Genomic DNA, 16,527 nt, shown 5'->3' with positions numbered 1-16,527 from the left:
GATCCACACTCCCGAGGCGTCAGGCCCCCTGTGGGCGATGGTCTCGAGGCTTTGCTCCAGCTGGCTGCGAAGTTGGCCGTGTTTTCCGGGCCCAACTTGGACGTGACCGTTCAGGCTAGCGGCCCCGTTGGCGCCGTTGATACCGTTTGTGGCATGCGCCACACCATCCCGACCAAGGGTGACGGTTGCTGTTATTCCGCACATGGTGTCCAAAACACACACGAGCAATATGAGATGGATTTCATAGAGGATTTATTTGATAGATGGAATCATAAATTTCATAAAATCCAGGCTCATCTTGTCTTGAAGACTTATGAACCCGGGATCAAGTCCGAAAGACGCAAATACTTCGTTGCGGCATATGAGGCAGATGCCGAGCCGATGTGGTCATGTTGGCTGAGGGATATGCAGGAACCTGAATCGTTTTCCTTTTCTTGTTACGATCGGTTTGCCTAAGCTGTCAAGTTTCAACATGGATATGCTGGGGTTACACTATCAAAACTTGTTACGAAACGTGTAAATATATTTGCGTTACAAATCAATCAACAGCCGACGAATAAAAGGGCCTATCTAGACTGTGTTCTCATCCGGCAAAAGTTACATCTCAGCTGAAGTAAGCGGGATTTTGGCGTCGTTAGACCGTGATTGCTTCTGTGCCAATGATTACGAATTCACTCGTAGCTTGAAACTATTGTTTGGCACCAATTTATCAAATTCGTAACGAGACTCGGACGGCAGAGATGATTCAACAACAAAGATGAAAGCAGTTCGCCATTATTGCTTTGATGTCGTCAACCGTCCTCTACATCAACGTGACGGCAGCATCCTTTTGTCGTGATGGGAAAATTTCACAAGAGATTTTCCCCTCGGGGCTTGGCTAGAACAACACTGCCACTGTGTGTTCCTTTTGATGCTCTTGCACCCACTTGCCTTGCACGATGCAGGATGTTCTTGTTGTCGTACGAGCGAGCTCTCATGTGTTCGGTCCTCGGGGCCGGGGCCGGGCTTGTAAGCGCCTAGTTCCAAGACTTGTCAACAAAAAGAAACTCTTTCACATAACCAGCTTCCCCAGCTCGCTCTCCTCCATCTGTTCTGGCCCGACGCAAATCCCTTCCTGTTCTGATGAGAAGAATAGCTGCAAGCGCGTCATCCTCGGGGGCTTGGCCTCTTGGCCGGTTCTAGATCAAGGTGGCCATCTATATACCGTACATGGTAATAAATCGTGCTCATACAAGCAAGACTCTCAACGGCCCACATTGCCACCGAACTCAATACTGTTTTATCAATATCTGTACTTGTTTTTCTACGTACATGTGATTTCAACTTGGCGGCTGCGTGGCGAGGTTCCCACTTCTGCAATCCTTTCCCTTCTAAGGGACGTGGCGGTTAGCGGCAAAAGTGAATCAATAAGGTTTTCGAGGTGCATGATGGCCCAGCCGACATTGCGCCGTCAAATATGGAGCAGAACCGAGCCCGCGCATCGGGGGAGACTCTTGGCAGGCCCCTTTTTGAAAATCGCGGGGGTTTGCTTGGTCAGTTTCGGGCCCCCCTCCCCCCGCGCGTAGTCCCGTTCTCTGTAAGCGAGTGATCGACCCCCGGCCCACAATGCGTCAATATTGGCAAACTTAAAAACTTGTTTATCAAAATGGAAGGGTAAGTTGTAACGAACGACTTCTACCATAGTTCTGGGAGGTGCAAAGATGTTCTTGGCAAGGCTTTGCAGCGGGATACTACCACAGGAAGCAACACTTGGTTGGTAAAAGCTTGTTCATGATTCATTCAAGTTTTATTTTTATTTTTTTTTTTTTTAGGCAAAAGACGCAAAAGACGCAAAAGACGGGTAATTCAGCCAACCAGCGATTAGTATCTATATGCAGTATCTGGAAGCACGCACACGTAATCCCCTAAGCCGCCATTGGAGGGTTCCACAAAACGATGGATTCCTGCTCGGTCCGCTCCTTGCCGCACGAGAAACACCTCCTCCAGTCCGGACGCCGAACGAGCCAAGAAGAACAGCGGGAGCACTGGGCCATGAAGCCGTCGTTCTCCACCTTGTCCTCGCGATACTGCAGTTGCTGGTCGTAGCAGCGAAACATGCCGGACCAGCGGACGTTGAGCTCGCGCGAGGCGACGACCGAGTCCTTGACGCCGTTGCAAAAATCAATGACCTCCCGCACGGTGGCGTCGGGCACGTCGTCCTCGAGCGGCACGGGGCCGAGAAGCCGGAGGGTCTCGTCGGCCACCTTTTCCCACTCGGGCACCTTGGATCCCCACCTCCAGTTGGTGGCGTAGCGCAGGAACGTGTCGCGCGTCAGGGCGAACCTGCCCTGCATCGACCCGTAGCCGGCCAGGACGCTGGCCAGGTTCTGCCAGATGCACGACACCTGCGGGCCGAGGCGCGGGTCGCGGAAGCAGACGTACTGGAAGCGGTTCATCTTGTCCAGCGCCGGGATCAGCTCCCTGGCGAAGCCGTCGTACGGCGCCAACGTCTGCCGGATCGACTGCTCGGCCGCCGCGGGGTCCGTGGCCCGGCGCGCCGCGTTCAGCGCCGCGTGCGTGAGCTCCGCCGCGTACGTCGACGTCGACATGTTGGCGTTGATGCCCGGCGACAGCAGCGGGTTCGTGAAGCCGCACGCGTCGCCTATGGCGAGCCAGCCCTCGCCCGACACCACGGGGGATTGGTACGTGAGCGTCTTGCGGACGAACCACGTCGTCTTGGGCCCGTACAGGTCCTCGACGAGCGTGAAGTTGCTCATGAACTCGTCGATGAGCGGATACTTGCGCACAAAGTAATAAAACTTCTGCTCCGCCTCCGTGGAGCCGTACGACGACAGGTCCTCGGGGTACCTGACGTCGTTGCGCGCCGCGACGCCGATGCTCGTGACCCAGCGATACTTGAGCCCAAACATCTTGGCCAGTTCGTCTGTGCTCGGGATCTGGTCGCCTGGCACGCCGGCATCCGCACAGTCGAGCAGATACGTCAGCATGTCCATGAGCTTGGCCGTCGGGTTACCCTGCCACGAGAGGATGCGGATGACCCAGAACCAGCCTTCCGGGAAGCAGAGGTGATTTGTGTGGCAGCCCTCGTAGAGACGGAACCGAATCTTGCTCTCATCTTCAGGATAGGTAAAGTATCCCCAGAACGCGTCCGTGTTGAAGCCCTCGAAGCGGTGAAGAGAAGCCTTTTTTGAAGCATATTGACGGAAGCGCCCAGTTGCATCAATCAGGAGCGAGCTGTTTACGTCCACGATCTTGTCGCCGAGCCCCTTGGACTGGCCTACTTTGATTGTGTTGTTCCCAAGGCCGCCTTGGACCTTGGAGCCGCCAAAGTCTACAGTCTTGCCGTGGTAGACGTTGACGCCGCTCCGCTGGGCCATCAGTGTGAAGAGCAGCTCGCTGATGGGGCGTTCGAGCTGGTATCCGCTGAGATAAAGACCCGGTGTGCCGTTGATCAGGAAGTCGGTGCACCTTGCCGGGTCGTTGCGGTCCAGGAAGTAGAAGCAGAGGCCATCCTTGACGCCAAAGATGCGCAGGAGGTGCTCGGCCGTCAGGCCATTCATCTTGCACCACATGGCGAAAAGCGGCAGTGTGCTCTCTCCAATCTTGTAGCTGGGCTTGCTGGCCTTCTCGACCACGGAGATCTTGACATTGCCAGGGTCGTGCCTGGCAGCGTGGATGGCATAGATCAAGCCGTGGATTCCACCGCCGGCAACGACCACGTCGGACTCGCTAGGGATCTCAGCGCCGGCAGGATTGGCCGAGTTGAGTATCTCCGAGTCGGACAGGTTGCCTGCCTCAGCTCGCTCGGTGAAGGTGAACCGAGGCGTCGGAGCTGCGGCGACCATGGTGGAATGAATGGACCAAGAAGAAGGAAGTGTGTGCCGTGAAACTGAGTATTGTTTGGAAATGCTCTAGTGAGTACACCCCCGACGCAATATGAGGTGCCGATATACGACCGGGCTTGTATACAATTGGAATTAATTATGTGGCTGTCTCAGTGCTGGCCAGTGCAGTGATATGGTGAAATGCATTCCATCGCAGGCCCAGAACCAACAGCTCAGCGGTCCTAAATATCATACGTCAAAAGCCCAAAGGGGCTAGATATCATCATTGATTCCAGTCCAAGACGGCAAGACCCATCGAGAGAAAACAATAGTCGTGCTAGCCCCGTTCCAACATGACCAAGTGACCATACCGAGAATCAAACTGTTGATTGCTCAAGACTAGCAACATCTCGCAATTGGACCCGAGTATCGCCCCTCCGATTACATGAATGATCCTTACACAAGCATGGAGTTATGCCACCTGAGAAGACACGAATGAGGTCTTGTCTGAATCAATATTTTCAACTGGAAGCCATGACTCGAGTGCGGCAAGAATATCCTTCCTGGACTTTTGTCCTTTTGTCCTTTTGTCTTTTTCCTTCTTTTTCGTTCGTTTCCTATCCTATGTACGGGATTCGTCGCGACTTTTACAAGGATCCCACGAGTTAAGGTAATCATGCCAGCCGTGTCATCTCATACCGGTGGGATGACATTCATGTGGCTTAGTGTGTGGATTATTCGATAGGCGAGGAGCTTACACGATGATCAAGCCCACATCCCGTGGCCAAAACCCCAGAGTTGCAGGGTGCAGGGTACGGAGCCGCCTAGGCAAGGTGTCCATTCGCCATCCTCAGGTCCTTAGGATCAGGGCTGGAACTCAAGCCACACCGCAGCGAGTCAAATCCAATGCCCCATTGAGATCCACAGATCAGCTAAATAGGAAAAGGTATTTAGGGCAGCCCCCAAAGCTTGATTGCCGAAATCAGCTACCGTGATACAAAGTTTGTTTTTTTGTTTCACCGTTTCGTCGGGACGGTGGTTGTTGGAATAACTCTAGAAACTGCACTTGGGTCGGGATCCCTTGTAATAAAGATGCACATGCGCGGTCAGGTGCCTTGCAAGTAAGGCACTTATAAACCCACACAAGCCTTGTATCTTTTGTATTGGAGAGACAGACAGAGATGATTAGAGTAAAAATTTGCATTACGTATTTGTCGCAATCTCGAATTCCTACACATAGATTGGGCCTAGGAAAAGCAAAACAATATATGATGATTTTACTTGTAGTGAAGCTACGATATATATTTGAGGCACAAACGACATGGGAATATATGTACGCAGCTGGGATTTATTGAGGGGCTGTGGGTGTCCAAGCCAATGTTATGGGCCGGTTTGCGCCTTGGTCAGGGGTGGGGTTGAACCGTTTGGCTCCACCAATAACGCATGCAGCAAGGAAAGCAATTAAGCTAATTCAAGCATTTGTTTTGTTATTTCCCAAAACAGACTAACGAAGGCTTATCTACACAGCGCGGCCGACTCAAGGAAAAAAAAAAAAAAAAAAAAAAAAAAAAAGGAAAAAAAAAGGACAGAAAACAAAAAAAAAAGTCTTTCCTACATGACGACTCAGTGAAACTCGGCCAGATACCGCTTGTGCAGCCATTCGAGAGAAGTCATCTTGTCGCCCCAGTCTCCGACCATGGTGGGCTTCCAGGCGCCCGGCTCCTCGCACCCCGGGGCCGTGTCGATCATGACAGAGGCGTCGGGCTGGCAGAAGTAGACGATGGTGTACCTGTCAATCACGGTGCCCTTGGGGTCGTAGCCCTCCTGCATCATGATCTCGCGCGGGCCCACGACGCGGTGCAGCGAGCTCTTCCAGCGGCCGTTGGACTGGCGCTCCAGCATGTCGCCGACGTTGAGGATGATGGTGCCCTTCTTGGGCACGATGGGCTTGAAGACGTCGCCGTCGTACACCTCGAGCCCGCCGATCTCGCCCTGGAAGAGCATGGTCAGGCTGCCGTAGTCGGTGTGCGCGTTCAGGCGCGCCGCCTTGCCGCTGTGCAGGGGCTCGATGGAGATTTCCGGGTAGTGCATCAGGCTGATGTGCGCGTCGTTCATCGAGTGCTGCTTGCAGAACAGCTCCGGGTCCTTGAGCCCCAGCGCGTCGCCGCAGTCCTTGAGCAGGCTCTGCGCCAGCTTGGTGCACTCCACGAACCACTTCTCGTGGAACGCACGGAACCCTGGCAGGTCCTCCTCGGGCACGTAGTTGTTGGGCACCAGCCCGCTGTTGGGGAGGCCGTTGCCCAGCTCAAAGGTCTCTTTGATCTCGGGCTCTGTGATTTTGGTCTTTTCAATCTCGTCGTGGTCGAAGAGCAGCTGCACCGTGTGGCCCACTCCCTGCTTGGCATACCCACGATGACTGTAAGGCGTCTCATACGCAGGGTGCTCTGCCTTCATCTTTGTCTCGAACGGGAGCGCAAAGAGACGGCGTGACTAACAGTTGCCAAGTCAGCAAGAAAAAAAAAAAAAAAAAAAAAAACTGACCTCATTGTAGACAAGAAGAACATATCGGCAGAAATATCAACTTACCCACTCAAATGCCTCCTCGAGCAGTTCTTCAGAGATGGTGGAATTAGACAGATAACAGAACCCATAAGTCTGGAATCCCTTATCCAGCTCATTCAGCCACTTTGCCCGCTCTTCAGGGCTCCCGTGCATACCCTTGTAGTCAATGACGGGCATGTCGAACGGGATCTCGACTGAAGAGGCGTTTGCGGCCTTTGAGTCGTTCTTTGCGTAGCCCATATTGAAGATTTTTGTTTGTGAAGGTGTGCTAAAAAAAAAGCGTCTAACAGTGGAGTGTGTATTGTAAGGGTATATCTTTTTAGCAAGAAAATGAAAAAAAAAGGCTAATGTCTTGGGATGGTGTGTCAGTATGCTATGACTTTTTCTTTTTTTTTTTCCTTTCCTTCGAGGATAGATATAAGTAAAAGGGTCATCCGTGTATTCTGTCCTTTGGCATTTACTCGGCTGGGCGGGGTGAAACTCATATGCTGAGGGAATATAATACGCACCAAGTTAATCAGATTCGCGGCCAATAAGATTCACAAGGGTCGGCACTGACCCTTCCCCTCACGACTGACCATTGTTCTTTGTTCCAAAACGTCAATCCAACTCTCGAATCACAGCCGTTTCTGGATAGATCCACAACTAAAGATGGGCCGTTGTTCTCTCCGGATGGCGTGTTTCCCCGCCCAAGCACCCGAGGGTTGTTTGGTCTAGAATGACGCTTGTATGCAGGCAATGATACAACTCCCACAGTCCCTTGAAAACTTAAATTTTGTCATGTTACGTCGACTTGTGGCCCTTGGAGGCTGACAAGGTAGCACTGGGGCAATCAAGCAAACAAAACTAAACAACAAAAGTGGCGTCTCGCGGCTTTGGTCAAGCGAGCCGGATTTTTTCGGCCCCTCCCTCCCCTCCTAGGCAAAAAATAAGCGACAGATGCACAAATGTAACGGTGGAGACAACCGCCGCCCGACCAGCCTCATTCATCTTTTTTTGTTTTTGATTACGACTCCAAGGCTAAGCGAGTGGTCCCCTTTATTTATGAGTCAGGACTATGCATAATCTCATGAACCTTGTGGCGTTTGTCACTGCAAGCCTCAAGCTCCTTGCAGTCTCGAGCGGTCCAGTCTGGTGACTCTGGTGTCCAACCGGCCGCGCTCTTTGGGCCGGGGCGGCTGAATCTGCGCGCATATGCAGTCAAAGTACCTTGAAACTTGTTTCATTGGCGAAATAATCCAATATAACGGTTCATGAGGACGGATGAGAACAAGCTTACTGCAGATAGGATGGTTGCAGATTGTCCCAAACGGGCCAGGTTCCCCCTCCTGGAACCTTGTATACTTGAGCGACAACACACAACACATCTGTAGCCGCATGCGCATGGCAATATACACCTACCTCAACCGACAAGGACGTCTGGCACGGACTATCTCTGAAGTTCAAAGGAGGAGTTGTATTGCATAATTTACCAAGAGAAGGAAAAAAAAAAAAAGAAAAAAGCTAAATCAAAGTAAGCAACTGCAGCCGTGAAACAATTTCATATCGCGGGAATAACAAAACTATCTTGGTGCATGTCTGGAAAATCACCAAGGACCATCCCTCATTCGTTTCCCCACCCTTCAACCTTTTACATGCTTCTGCGTCAGCTGACGCGGGATCTACCTAATATCTCCTAAATGAACATGACAATTCTCTCCTGCACCATCATGACTCTACCTAGGCTCTCGGCCAGACACATGCAGAGAACCAGGTGACAGCGTGTTCAATGAGCACCTCGGTGCCGTTGTCTACCTTGATGGCCTTGTCCAGGGTTTTGGCGCAGTGCCTGGAGTGGTGAACAGTCTGAAGGTCCGGGATCGGGCGCCCGTCCTCGTAGCTCAGGTGCAGGCTGTCCCAGCTGTACATGCAGTGCTTGTAGTGGAAGCGGCGTTCCACCCACACCTCGCCGTACATCTTGAGCACCTCCTTGTCGTCCGGCAGCGGCATGGTGAGGTTTGCGTCCGCCCACCACCGGACGGGACGCTCCTCCCTCATCCTCGCCGCGTGCTCCTTGTCGAGCTCCGGGTCGTAGCACTCGGGCGGCTGCCAGCTGAAGTTCATGTAGTCGAACACGCAGCCCTTGGCGATGGCCTCGGTGGCCGTGAAGCCGCACCGGCCAGACTTGCCGGCCTCGAAGCCCGTGACCGTGGCGGGGTGGTGGCGTGAGAGCTGCACCGCTTGGTAGATCACCGTGCCCCCGAGCAGCGCGATGAGACAGCCCGCCACCGCCAGCGGCTTGCGAAACTTGGAGCGGTACCAGGGGAGGTTCTGCTCCCAGAGCGTAGGGGCATCTTCGCTCAGCGAGTCATCTCGGTAGGAGCTCAAGAGCCCGTCGCTAGGGCTTTCGAATGTTTGAGAGTTTTTGGACTCCATAGGAGGCGAGGCTTGTGACTTTGCAAGATTTTGGTTTTGTTTTAGTGTGCGAGTGAGAGAGATAGAGATAGATAGATAGATAGATAGATAGTAGTAGTTTGTGCTTGAGATTATGTGTATCCCGCGTTTGTGGGCTTGGTGTAGAATGTTGTGAAAGTTCTTGCTGCTCTCTGGTGGTATCTTGCGAAGAGTGAAAGATGGAGAGAGAGAGAGAGAGAGGAAGAGAGAGAGAGGGAGAGAAAGAGTTGACCGAACGAGATGAAGAAGGACAAGATTCGGGATACTGGCAGAAGAGACTCTTCACCAGCAAGAGTAGACGCCCGAAGCAAGACTGCCCCCCCATCATCTCAACCCAGGGTTGCATCTCATGTACCATCAGGGTAGGTCAGATTCCTGTCATCGACTCATGTAAGAGCCCCGCCCATGTTCATGCTATACATCAAGGTAAACAAAAGAAACAACTGCCCTGTAGGTGGTACGTGGCAATGCAACGTACCCCTCCTAATAGGAGGAAAATCTCGAACGGGATCTATCCGTCGATCAGCCAGGGATTCTAGCCATCGCCTCGGTACGCATTGTCATTGAACTGCATATCTGATATCAAATATGACACAAGTCATGCGCGGGTCGAGAAGCTCTGATTTGACTCTCTACGTGATCAGGGAAAACAACACCATCTCGCGCCTTGGGTGTCGTAAGTGGCAATGCAACATGCCCCTCTTAACACCGGTCTATCAGACATGGACTACGTCTGTCTGTGAGGCAGTTCTAGCAAACTCATTCGTAAGCAGCGTCATTTGAGTGCATAACCAATCTGAAACAGGTTACATTGGCAAACGGCGCTATCACGGAGCTGAGCAGACCTGGCCGTCGACAGGCCGTCCTGGAGTTGCTTTCGGCCTTGGCAAGACTTGGAAATCAACAATGTCGAACTTGGAGATGAGAGAGATAGGGATCTGCAGTCTACAAGAGTGTATATAAAGCAGTCCTTGCGCTGCTGGTAGTACACTTGATTTGTTGTGTCTTCATCCCTCACAGGCAACACAAACACTGCGCCGGAAGCCAAAACAACCAAACCATCCAAAACCGCTCTTGTCAACTTTACCGAGATCAAAAGATTCTCAAAACAACTTTATACAACACACCAACCTTTTGTCTTTCAACTTTTTCAACAACAACAACAACAACAACAACCGCCACCATGAAGCTCACCCAGGCCGCCGTTTACGCCATCTTGGCCTACACCGCCGTTGCTCTGCCCACCGCGCCCATGGGCAAGGCCGACATGGGTAAGGCCGACGTTGCCAGGAGGGATGGCGGCAAGGCCGACGTGGCCGGCAAGGCCGACTTTGCCCGCGACCTGGGCAAGGCCGATGTCGCCGGTAAGGCTGATGTCGCCCGCCGCGACGGCGGTAAGGCTGATGTTGCCGGTAAGGCCGACGTCGCTCGCCGGGATGGTGGCAAGGCTGATGTTGCCGGTAAGGCCGACGTCGCTCGCCGCGATGGTGGTAAGGCGGACGTTGCCGGCAAGGCCGACGTCGCTCGCCGCGATGGTGGTAAGGCGGACGTTGCCGGCAAGGCCGACGTCGCTCGCCGGGATGGTGGCAAGGCGGACGTTGCCGGTAAGGCCGACGTTGCTCGCCGGGATGGTGGTAAGGCTGATGTTGCCGGTAAGGCCGACGTCGCTCGCCGCGATGGTGGCAAGGCCGACGTTGCCGGTAAGGCCGACGTCGCCCGCCGCGACGGTGGCAAGGCCGACGTTGCCGGTAAGGCCGACGTCGCCCGCCGCGACGGTGGCAAGGCCGATGTTGCCGGTAAGGCCGACGTCGCCCGCAGGGACGGTGGCAAGGCCGACGTGGCTGGCAAGGCCGACGTTGCCCGCAGGGATGGTGGTAAGGCGGACGTCGCCGGCAAGGCGGACGTCGCTCGCAGGGACGGCGGTAAGGCGGACGTCGCCGGTAAGGCTGATGTCGCCCGCCGCGACGGTGGCAAGGCCGATGTGGCCGGCAAGGCCGACGTCGCTCGCCGCGATGGTGGCAAAGCCGACGTGGCTGGCAAGGCCGATGTCGCCCGCAGGGACGGTGGCAAGGCCGATGTAGCCGGCAAGGCGGACGTTGCCCGCAGGGACGGCGGTAAGGCGGACGTCGCCGGCAAGGCCGACGTTGCTCGCCGGGATGGTGGTAAGGCTGATGTCGCCGGCAAGGCTGATGTCGCCCGCCGCAATGGTGGCAAGGCCGACATGGAGGACTCGTACTAAACGAAGGAATGGTATGATTTATGCGGGCATGACATTTGATTTTGGTTTAGCTGTTTTCAGTTTGTGTTTGGTTGATGAGATAACTGCTGTTTTTCTTTCCTTTGAAGTCGTGATGAAACAAATGGACAATTGCGCTGAAATCAGGATGTGGAACTGACCAAATTTCCTTTTTGGACATTTAACATGTTGGCCAAACACTCCTCGGGTTTGTTTGGGCTAAGTTAGTGGACACGGTGGTGTGGGGCCGGAAACAGGGGTCTTAACTTACAGAAAGCTAGTTATTAACTTGATATGCATTGAGGATATCGTTTTGTCTCTTGTGTATAACGTTGTACAAATCGCAGCAACCAAACGACTCCTATAAACATTCGCCTTTTCTGCAACCACTTGCTATTATTTACCTCGTCTATTTTCCCCAATGGAACATTTCCATTTTCTTTTACCACGAAGGCACGAGGGCACTTGATAGCCTCGTCCTTGGGACTTCCGGTGGGACTAGAAAACACCTACCAACAATGTGACAAGCTTTCAATACTTATTTCCTCGAGTTGGTCTTGTACGCAAAGTCCGGGTCTTTGCACCTTCGGAAACAGATTGAAGTTTGAACACCTCGGCCCAGGATCTCCACTAAGACTCGCACTCGATATTCAAAGTTTTGTTGCTCTTTTGCTTAGCCCATTAGGGGTAAATAGCCCGGAAATCATTGGCGGTGAGGAGCATTGGGTGCTTGAAAATGACATTGATCTTTTTCACCTATTAAATAACATGCATATTCACTGTCCCTTGTTTTTTTTTCCCAAACTCCGACTTGATTCTTATAACATGGCCGTATACTTCAGCCAATTTCAGCCCTCACTTTTACTTGAATGAGCGGCCCGTTCTTGGGAGAAGTGAAAAACCTGGGACCTCATACTCGGTCGTCGGATCCGGCCCCATGTTGGCCCGGTAACCATTGACCCAGCCATTAGGATAGAGGCCAATTTCGTAATTCCAAAGCAACGTGGCAGACAAAACCTGCATTTGCATGGGCGCGAGCGGCCGGCCGTTGCAGTGGCGGGTGCCCGCATTAAAGGGTACAAAGGCCGTAGACGCGCGCCTGGCCATCTCGGGCGTGACGACAGTCACGCTGTCAGCTAACCGCTTGTCGATGATCCAACACTCGGGCTGGAACGAAAAAGGGCGCGGGGGAAAAGGTCATGTCGTGATGCAGCCAAAAGACGGGAACGCCAACGCTATTCCCGGCAAGTACTGCCACGTCGCCGACCACCCATGCCGCCCGGCTCCACCTGGCGCCGCAACACGGACCCTGCCGGCGGCACTGGTCGCAGAGCCTCATAGATGGACGCCCACAGGTACCTGCACCCCTGGAGGGCCGGCCCTACGCTGATGGAGTCGAGGGTAGAGAAGGCGCTGCGGACTTCTGATTGGAGCCGAGCCATGTTCGACGGGTTGTGGAGGAGGTAATACATGGCTGCAGAGATGACAACGGAGGAGCTGTCGCCACCTTGTTTGGAATCAACTGGTCAGATTCTGGTCGGTGTAAAGAACAAATGGAGTCGCACGGCTATAGTCTACAACCAAATGAAAGGGCTAAAGCCCACCGGCGATGAGCAGTATGATGATCTCCTTCATCCGCTCGTCCAGACAGATGTCTGCTTCGCTTTCGACACCGTCGAGGCGCGTCAACCAAAAGGTAAAGTCCCTCTCGTCGGCATCCTTGCCTTCCGCCTTTCGCCCCAGACGGGCCTCGGCGGCTCGCCTTACAAGGTGATCGAAGGGTGCGTTTGAGTGGATCAGTCCCAACAGCAGCAGGCTCTATAGTCCGCATTGGTAGAGCAACGTGATGGCGGACCCGGTCCAGAAGCTGGTGTGATTTTGGTCACACAATGTTCAGAAAGCCGCCGGCAGGACTAAGGGTATTCTAGCTGCTTACAATGTTCTCCTCCCACATATGGTGGTGAACGATGTCGATCCAGTGGTGATACTTTGCCGAATTCATCGTATTGAACGAGAAGGACAGCGACAGGTCGCTGAAGAGGTCCAAGGAATTACGGTCGATTCAAGTGACGTAGTTTTTTTGGGAGTCTAACGTGCTCCACCCGCCTGTGAACTGGCGACCCTGGATTGTGCGGCCCTCATCGGCACTCCTCGTCCAGGAATTCAAGGCAGCGACAGAGACCAGCCACATGCTTGCGCACCACCACGTCTGCGTCCTGCAGCGACGCCTCGGTGAAGGCGGAACGCATGAGCTGGCGCTTGTGTGCGTGGATCTTCTTGTCAGTGACGGAAAAAAGGCTGGCATGGGCTGTGTTGCATGGGAAGGCTAGGTACGTTGCCAACCTTACGAGTGAAGCGGCTGTTAATATATTAGCGTCCGCACCGCCTCGGGAGACTGGAGGCTCAAGTAATTGGGGTCGTACCGTACTACGGGCTCATAGAGCTCGTGCAACTCGTGGAAACTGCAGGGCCTTATCCTTCTTGATGATGTGCAAGGTGTCGTGGACGCTGCTGAGACGCCCCATAAGCGGGCCGGGGATCGACCCAGGGGAGTGCAGGTATAAATGGTAGGCCTTGAAGGAGATGATAAAGGACTAGCGTAGATAGTTAGGCGACAAGAGGAGAAGCAGCCAACAGCCGTGGGTTACCCACACGGAGTGATATTGACAGTAAAATATAGGCCAACACCAGTGTGGACTCGGCTAAAAAGATAATATAAAGGAAAATCACAAGCTGTCAAACTCTTGGCATGATCAAGCTTATTAGTTTGATGGGAAAAGTCAAGCCAGACGACCATTCTGGGCTACGAGCACCAAAAGTACCTCTTCTCAGTCGGTAACACGTGGCTGGCCGAACAGGACTTCCTCACCATGTTTGGCGAGGCGGTTTTCGCGAGCCCACCGGACTCGTCGGATTCGGTCGCCTCGGTGACTGGTCTCCAGCTTCAGTTCAATGAGTGCATCCTTTTCTCCGGGCTGCAAACCTTATGACATGCACATATTGCCAAGCTAGCTTACTGAATTTTCCTGAAATGTGCCATGATCTAAATGCATTTACAGCAAAATTTGGACCATCCCTCCAAACTGACCCATACCGCGACCTATTGAATATGGATCTGGAAAAATCTGGCATGAATTCACTGGTCGCCGTCGACTGGAAATCTTGGTTTTTTGGCAAAACTTTTTATCGATATTCCCGTTTTGAAAGATTTTAACGGTAATACGGGCCGATTAACGTCGGGTACCCCCTGCTCGGCCCCCCCCCCTGTTCGGCACCCAAAAATGACTGTACAGCCACGTTCACCTCTCATGTTCTTTGATAAATATTTCGACCAATTTTTCACTTTTGGATTTACTTTTTTCTATTCTTCATTCTCCGTTTTCCAATAAAACAATATACCGAAAATCAGTTTATTTCCGCTATTAAAAAGTTAATAATAGCGAATTAATTGCAAAAACCTCCCGAAAATGGGGAATACCTAAATTTACACTCCAAAATCGATTTAAAGGTTTTTAACTTTATAAACAAATACAAAACCCTTTTCAAGAAACTTTTATTGATTAAAAAAAGATTTATTTAATTAAATACTTACCCAAGCAATTTTAAAATATCCGACAACGTATTAAAAATTCCGTTTTTTTTACCGAACAGATTTTTTAAACCGCCGGAAAAACAAAAAGTTTTAAAAAACGTTGAATAACCCGTTTTTTGGTTCGTTATGCAATTTTTAAAGCCCAATGTTACGATCAAGGTATCGGATAACCTGTTCTTAGGGTAAAATACAGTGGGTTAAAGCAATTAAGCGTTTCGACTGGGTAAGAGGGGTTTTCAATAATTGGGGTGAAATTATAATCGATTCCTGGGTAAATAATAAATTAATTGCTGCTAAACAATTTTAAATTAAATTCTATTTACATAATAATAAACGTGTCCTTAAATAGTCCGTTATCCTAAATATAATATAAATAATATATCCCATAACCAGCATATTATTTGTTTTACTATAATTAATATATAATATATTAATTATATCGTTTTTTTAACGGTTACATGGGGTTACGTAGTTTTTTATATAATTTTGTTTCCTGTCGGTCGGTGTTTTTTTTGGTCGAATGTCGTTAAAAGGGGTGTAACCCCGCCTGGCCTTATTGGTACCGACCAATTTTATTTGGTCGTAATATTAGGTTTTTTTTTTAACCAAATCCTTTTGGCCTTTAAATAATTTATATTTTTTGAATTTTTGTTTTTATTTTTATATTTCTTTTGCTAACTTTTTTACGTTATATCCAATTGCGTAATTTAAATTCGTGGTCGTACGTCCATTGTTCGTCGCAACGATTTGTTTTTTGTATTTATTTTTTCGGCGGTCGAAATGCTTTTTTATTTTATTTGCGAATTGCAAGGGATCGCGAAATACGCTATATCGCCTCGGGAATTTTTTCGTTAAATCGAATATATTCGCTTAAATCGCTCGCGATACGAAATTATAGGTATTTTTCGAAAGCAATTGTATAAAATTGCGGTCCAATATTTAAAATTTGAATTTAAATTGGAAACGGCGGAGGAAAAAGTTTTTCGGTTACGTAAATAAAAACAAATGTGGTTTAAAAAAATAATAAAAACGGTTCGTCGTAATATCGATAATTTGGAAAAATTAAATCGAATCGAACGTAAAAAAGCAAAATAGGAGGAACGGCGGAAATCGGCCGAAATTTTCCTAAAATGTTTTTGGAATCGTTTTTTCCGGATTCTAATTTTATTTGGGATTCGTTTTTCCTAATAAATTTTTTAAATCCTTTTTTATTAAAGAAGGTAAATGTTTTTACGCAGTATTCGGTCGGTAAATTGTTTTATTCGTATATTTTAATTTATAATATATATTAATCGTTTTTTTGTAGGTTCGTTCGGAAATATAATTTCGAATCCTGGTCGATCCTTAGTTTTTGGAAATGGTAAATAGTGTTTTTTTAAATCGTCCTTTTTTGGTTAATTTGCTCGCAAATCCAATTTCTAATAATATCAACGGAATAATCTTTGGCAATTTTGGAGGTGGTTAAAAGGTTTCCAAATATCTTTTTCGTATTTATAATTTTCTTATTTAATAAAATATTTTGTTTTACCGTGGTTACGTTTATGGTCCAGTATCCGTTCGACGTCGTACGTTTCTTTTACGTCGATTTTAATAATCGTTTATATATTGGTACCGGGTGGTATTAATTCCAATAATAATACGTGGAACGTTGGGTGGATTTTTATAATTTTTGGTAATAATAGTTTATAATTAATTTCGTTAATTCTTTTGTCGATTTTAAAAGGTTAAAGCTTTTTAAAATTAAATTTGCTACTTGGTCGTTATATTTCAATATTACGTCGAACAAAATAAGCGTTATTTCCTTTTTGGAAGGATAATTTTTTTATCCGATATTGGTTGGCGTATTTGGTTATTTTTTTTCGTACGAATTCCAATTCCTG

General features: G+C 50.1%; 7 protein-coding genes across 7 annotated transcripts in view; 2 read left to right on the top strand and 5 right to left on the bottom strand.

Annotated features, from left to right (window-relative positions):
* PpBr36_09582 (uncharacterized protein) overlaps positions 1 to 204 on the bottom strand; it is a gene marked incomplete at both ends in the record, with an annotated part of 2,615 nt that extends 2,411 nt beyond the window's left edge. The window contains one exon of the mRNA XM_029896703.1: positions 8 to 204. Coding sequence (XP_029744637.1) covers positions 8 to 204 — 197 coding nt within the window. The remainder of the gene's footprint in view (positions 1 to 7) is intronic.
* A 1,700-nt stretch (positions 205 to 1,904) lies between these two features.
* Positions 1,905 to 3,845, bottom strand: PpBr36_09581 (uncharacterized protein; the record flags this gene model as incomplete). The annotated part of the gene is made up of 1 exon (XM_029896702.1): positions 1,905 to 3,845. The coding sequence occupies one exon, from the start codon at positions 3,843 to 3,845 to the stop codon at positions 1,905 to 1,907; it is 1,941 nt and encodes a 646-aa protein (XP_029744986.1).
* Positions 3,846 to 5,447: 1,602 nt separating this feature from the next.
* Positions 5,448 to 6,626, bottom strand: PpBr36_09580 (uncharacterized protein; the record flags this gene model as incomplete). The annotated part of the gene is made up of 2 exons (XM_029896701.1): positions 5,448 to 6,314; positions 6,411 to 6,626. The coding sequence occupies 2 exons, from the start codon at positions 6,624 to 6,626 to the stop codon at positions 5,448 to 5,450; spliced, it is 1,083 nt and encodes a 360-aa protein (XP_029744984.1).
* Positions 6,627 to 8,105: 1,479 nt separating this feature from the next.
* On the bottom strand, positions 8,106 to 8,801 carry PpBr36_09579 (uncharacterized protein; the record flags this gene model as incomplete). Its single annotated transcript, XM_029896700.1, has 1 exon — positions 8,106 to 8,801. One exon carries the CDS (start codon positions 8,799 to 8,801, stop codon positions 8,106 to 8,108), a length of 696 nt encoding a protein of 231 aa, XP_029744723.1.
* Positions 8,802 to 10,002: 1,201 nt separating this feature from the next.
* PpBr36_09578 (uncharacterized protein) lies at positions 10,003 to 11,058 on the top strand (the record flags this gene model as incomplete). The annotated part of the gene is made up of 1 exon (XM_029896699.1): positions 10,003 to 11,058. The coding sequence occupies one exon, from the start codon at positions 10,003 to 10,005 to the stop codon at positions 11,056 to 11,058; it is 1,056 nt and encodes a 351-aa protein (XP_029744725.1).
* A 1,024-nt stretch (positions 11,059 to 12,082) lies between these two features.
* Positions 12,083 to 12,445, top strand: PpBr36_09577 (uncharacterized protein; the record flags this gene model as incomplete). The annotated part of the gene is made up of 1 exon (XM_029896698.1): positions 12,083 to 12,445. The coding sequence occupies one exon, from the start codon at positions 12,083 to 12,085 to the stop codon at positions 12,443 to 12,445; it is 363 nt and encodes a 120-aa protein (XP_029744568.1).
* Positions 12,446 to 12,648: 203 nt separating this feature from the next.
* PpBr36_09576 (uncharacterized protein) lies at positions 12,649 to 13,927 on the bottom strand (the record flags this gene model as incomplete). Its single annotated transcript, XM_029896697.1, has 3 exons — positions 12,649 to 12,873; positions 12,992 to 13,088; positions 13,878 to 13,927. The coding sequence occupies 3 exons, from the start codon at positions 13,925 to 13,927 to the stop codon at positions 12,649 to 12,651; spliced, it is 372 nt and encodes a 123-aa protein (XP_029744569.1).
* Between the last annotated feature and the right edge of the window lie 2,600 nt (positions 13,928 to 16,527).

Source organism: Pyricularia pennisetigena (genome assembly GCF_004337985.1).
Source record: "Pyricularia pennisetigena strain Br36 chromosome 7 map unlocalized Pyricularia_pennisetigena_Br36_Scf_8, whole genome shotgun sequence".
Taxonomy (NCBI): domain Eukaryota; kingdom Fungi; phylum Ascomycota; class Sordariomycetes; order Magnaporthales; family Pyriculariaceae; genus Pyricularia; species Pyricularia pennisetigena.
The sequence above is the reverse complement of the archived record's forward strand: the minus strand, read 5'-3'. Positions and strand labels throughout refer to the sequence as shown.